Source organism: Penaeus vannamei, chromosome 28 (genome assembly GCF_042767895.1).
Source record: "Penaeus vannamei isolate JL-2024 chromosome 28, ASM4276789v1, whole genome shotgun sequence".
NCBI lineage: Eukaryota > Metazoa > Arthropoda > Malacostraca > Decapoda > Penaeidae > Penaeus > Penaeus vannamei.
The window spans coordinates 25,851,315-25,856,314 of record NC_091576.1 but is presented as its reverse complement, the minus strand read 5'-3'; the positions used below and the strand labels follow the sequence as shown (position 1 = coordinate 25,856,314).

Sequence of the window (5,000 nt, the reverse complement as noted above, 5' to 3'; positions counted from 1 at the left end):
TGAGCAATAATAAGCATAAGATGAGTATTCTTTGCAATCCAACTTTTCTTTGGGTGACAAGACAGTTTAAAGGGAATCCGCTAGAAATCTGTCTGAAAGATAGCGCCAAAATCTATGCAGTAGAAAATTCATACATAATAGCACCCATTATATATGTTTCAAATACTTTTCGGGAGTCTCCCCTACCTCCTGACAATTAGAAAATGTGTGTCATATATTGGTATTCAGAGGATGGCGTTAAATATTAATTACGTGTTAAATACTGTTAAAGGTAGCCCAGCCCCATCTAAAATAAATTCGTTATAAGATACTATGCTATACTAAACTTATATTGCAAAATCTTATTGATCTCGGCTATTGTACTTGTAAAATTGTAATTAGCCCGCTGCATTATAAAATTGTTGTTGCCTATTAGTCACGTATCAAACAAATACTTCAAAAGGTGATATCACCCTTCCCTTCCTATTATCATTCCTATTATTTGTCTGTTCCTTTTAATTTTTCATTCTTATTTCTTTGTACTATATTACTGTATGCATACATTTATTTTCCTATTTCAACTCTTTCTTGAAAACATTTTTACTGGATGTATTTACTTCCTTCCCTATATAAACTATTTCGGTACTATTCATTTTCTAGTCTTATTCTTAATCTAATTCTTATTCATTTATATATTCATACATTTATTTACCTGGTTATTTATTTATCTATCTATCTATTCTTTTTTCTATTTATATATTTATCCATATATTTATCTATTTATATATTTGTTAATATGTTTATCTATTTATCAAATTATTTATTTCACCGCTCTCCCCACCCCCGCATCCCATCCCGGCTGCACGAACAAACCATATGCGAACGCGGCGTGAATCAGCTGATGTCGTAAACACACGAGCATGGCTTCGTATATGTGTATTCGCAAGACCTGGGGAGTTTTGCGATACTTTAAAACGGTTTCGTTTATTAGTTCCAATCTTACAGCTTACAGATCTATTTCTCAGGTGAAGAGAAAACCATGTCAGAGATCTTTAATGACTAGTCCAGGTTTGTGTTTTGTTTACTATGGTGCGTTTTTTTATATCTTGCAGTTATGTAACGAGTAAACAAAATGAAATTATAGTTTTAGACTTCTATCTGATGTTGAAAGACAAAGGAAGTTAACAGCTTTGCAAAGATGTTCATAGTGTTTTAAAGTTGCATATTTTTAATTGGGTTACATAACCTAACCTTACCTTGTTGATTTTATCACATTTGTGCAGGACACCAATCACAGGTTTTTCTGCCGTACCAGTAGTTACCTCCAAAATCATATGATATCAGCCCAATGTAATCATGATGTAAACTGTGTGACTTTATTATACTTTATTCACACACGCAACAGGGGAGGGCATGAAAGGCACCAGGGTAAAGTGGGGTGAAATATGAATGATATACAGGGATTATGTCACTATAATAATAATATCCAATGCAGGGGCCAGTGCCTCCTGCAACCCTCCCATGTGGGAGCTATGGTTCCTTTACCCTTGCTCTGGAAGAAAAAAATCCTCCTCATATTCACGGCAGGATAGAGTGTACAACCAATGTGTGGGAGCACCTGATGCTGAGTCTGTCATGGTGAATTCTTTGTCATACATAGCAGGGGTTGGGGGCAGTAGCCCCCCAAAGGGGACTGCAACGAGTACAACCCCCTGCATTTGACTATATATTAACCAATTCTCTGGATGTTATTTATATTTTACCTACAATTTCCTGGGTACCATCCATGCCCTCCCCTGCTACTGGGGCCAAGATTGTGGGCATTGGAGATGGCTGTTCCATGGCATAATTTCTTTATATTTCTTTATTGAAAGTAATAATCCATTGACACCACTATCATATTTGATTGGTCATACAAGGTATTCTGAATATCGCTCACTCACTCACCCCCTCCCTTCCTCCCTCTTTCACTTCTTCCCTCTCACTCCATATCTCTCTCTCTCTCTCTCTCTCTCTCTCTCTCTCTCTCTCTCTCTCTCTCTCTCTCTCTCTCTCTCTCTCTCTCTCTCTCTCTCTCTCTTTCTCTCTCTCTTTCTCTCTCTCTTTCTCTCTCTCTTTCTCTCTCTCTTTCTCTCTCTCTTTTTCTCTCTCTCTCTCTCTCTCTCTCTCTCTCTCTCTCTCTCTCTCTCTTTCTCTCTGTCTCTCTCTCTCTCTCTCTCTCTCTCTCTCTCTCTTTCTCTCTTCTCTCTTTCTCTCTCTCTCTCTCTCTCTCTCTCTCTCTCTCTCTCTCTCTCTCTCTCTCTCTCTCTCTCTCTCTCTCTCTCTCTCTCTCTCTCTCTTTCTCTCTTTCTCTCTTTCTCTCTCTCTCTCTCTCTCTCTCTCTCTCTCTCTCTCTCTCTCTCTCTCTCTCTCTCTCTCTCTCTCTCTCTCTCTCTCTCTCTATATATATATATATATATATATATATATATATATGTATATGTATATCTGAATTACCATTAGAATAACTCTCTCTCTCTCTCTCTCTCTCTCTCTCTCTCTCTCTCTCTCTCTCTCTCTCTCTCTCTCTCTCTCTCTCTCTCTCTCTCTCTCTCTCTCTCTCTCTCTCTCTCTCTCTCTCTTTCTCTCTCTCTTTCTCTCTTTCTCTCTCTCTCTCTCTCTCTCTCTCTCTCTCTCTCTCTCTCTCTCTCTCTCTCTCTCTCTCTCTCTCTCTCTCTCTCTCTCTCTCTCTCTATATATATATATATATATATATATATATATATATGTATATATATGTATATCTGAATTACCATTAGAATAATTAACTAAAGCATATTCTCTGTCAACAGTCTCTCACCATGGCAGCTATGAATATCAAGATCCAAAATCTGAGGAAGAAGTGTAAGTAGTATTGATCATTCACCAGTGAAGAAAAAAGAAATGAAATTTGTGTTTTAAAGTCAAAAGAGAAAAGTGCTGTTCTGCTGTTCTAAAGAAGAAAGTAATCAGGCATTGTTACTAGTAGGGGTTTATTATATGTTACATTAAGTATAAGCATTAGTGCTTATACTTAACAAGCAACAAAATATTGTCAATTCTATTGTAATTTACAATTACATCATGCATTCAACTTTTTTGTCTATTGTAGTTTCTGAATCATATAACTATTTATATGTATATAGACTATATAATCTCTTTTCAGGGTTAATGTGACTTTCATTGACCGTAGCGGAAATAAGGTCCCCGTGAGAGGAAAAATCGGAGACAACATCCTTTACCTTGCTCACAGATATGGCATTGAACTGGAAGGTAATGGTCTAAGCTCTGTTGTGTATTGAAAATATTTATATATATTGTATATTCATAGCACTTTTTCATTTGTAGGTCCTTATGAGAATGTGGTTATTGGCAAACAAAATCATTAAAAAGTTTGCAAATATTTTGGGACATCTGTTGGAAATCCTAGTCTATAAGAGTGGACATTTTTTGTATATTGTTCATTGTGTCTATTCAGATACTCATCCTGAAATATTTTTGTAGACTACATATTACTTAGTTGTGCCATAGTTATTGTACTAATGTAAGCCGATGGCAGTTGATTGACAAATAACAGCATTACTTTAAGTATATAGCAGTAGTAATTCTGCAAAACATTGACAGTATAGAGCAGTCTGTATAATTTAGACTTTGTGAAATAAGATTATTAAAGAGAAGAGTAAATGGTACAATGTAATATGAAACATTGATCATGAAACTGTTTTGTGTCTGCTTAGCAAGACATACATACATCATGATAGTTATTGTATTCAAAAGAAGTGCATGGAGCCATCTACTTTTGTTAGTTTGGGAGTGTAACTGGAAAAGATGAGTGAGGACAGGTAATTGGATACATACCATATAGCTGAATCATCTTTAATCATAATGAGAATACATTTTAAAGCAACTCCCTTGTTGTATTATGTGATGTATCTGTGGAAGTTAAAGTTGATTTGTTAAACATTTTGGACGTGCATAGTGTTTAAAATTCTGAATATCAAGTTAATTACATTCCTTAATAATTAGTAAATGTTCCCAATAATTGATATAGATTTTAGATACTGTTATACTATATTAATGTGGTGAATTGAAAAGTGAAGGGGTTGTCTTCACCATTGACATTGATAAGTAATTACACTAATAAGTTTTTCTTTCATTCTCTTTGTCTATAGGTGCATGTGAAGCATCATTAGCATGCAGTACCTGTCATGTTTACGTAGATGACAATTACACAGATCTGTTACCAGATCCCGTTGAAGAAGAAGATGACATGTTAGATTTAGCAGTATTTCTAAGAGATAATTCCAGACTCGGTAAGTTTTCTTCTGTGTTAGTATTACTGATCTTTCCATGTGCTTAAGACATTATATAAGATTTTTATCCAATAATGAAAATTCATTTTTGTGATTCAGTCTTTTGAAAGTTTTAATATTCTTTTGGAATGTATGTTTTATGAAGTAGACAAATAGTATTGGTTAATGTGAAAATAGCAGCTAAAAATATTGAGAATTAATTTTACTTAACTGTAGCCACAGTCGTCTATCTGTTTGCTTAAATCAATAATATTTGTATGTACTGCCATAGTAGAATTGCTGTTAATGTAGTATCACTGAGATTAGGTACTTTACTCAAGTATGATGGACCTAAGTAGTGCTATATGCTGTTTATTTTTATTTATTTATTATTATTACTTTTTAACTTATCAAAAAATTGTTTGTTAAAAGATTTCTTCCATAGAAACGTTACTGTTTGAAGTTAGGATGATCATGGGAATGTTTCCATATTATATCCTGAATAGATTTCATGACAGAAAATCTTATCTTTCCTTTTTATTGACTAAAACTTTTTTCAGGTTGCCAGATTATACTCACAAAAGAATTAGATGGAATGACACTGACTCTACCTCAAGCAACTAGAAATTTCTATGTGGATGGACACGTGCCAAAGCCACATTAGGACAAGAATCATCTCAAAACTTAAATTGGATCAAGAAATATCATATA

General features: G+C 34.5%; 1 protein-coding gene across 1 annotated transcript in view; it reads left to right on the top strand.

Annotated features, from left to right (window-relative positions):
* The first annotated feature begins 848 nt into the window (after positions 1-848).
* LOC113810157 (adrenodoxin-like protein 1, mitochondrial) overlaps positions 849-5,000 on the top strand; it is a 5,892-nt gene continuing 1,740 nt past the window's right edge. Inside the window, exons 1-5 of the mRNA XM_027361859.2 lie at positions 849-1,047; positions 2,811-2,862; positions 3,164-3,270; positions 4,170-4,310; positions 4,850-5,000. The exon at positions 4,850-5,000 is cut by the window's right edge and continues 1,740 nt beyond it. Coding sequence (XP_027217660.2) covers positions 900-1,047; positions 2,811-2,862; positions 3,164-3,270; positions 4,170-4,310; positions 4,850-4,953 — 552 coding nt within the window. The 5' untranslated portion in view covers positions 849-899 and the 3' untranslated portion in view covers positions 4,954-5,000. The remainder of the gene's footprint in view (positions 1,048-2,810; positions 2,863-3,163; positions 3,271-4,169; positions 4,311-4,849) is intronic.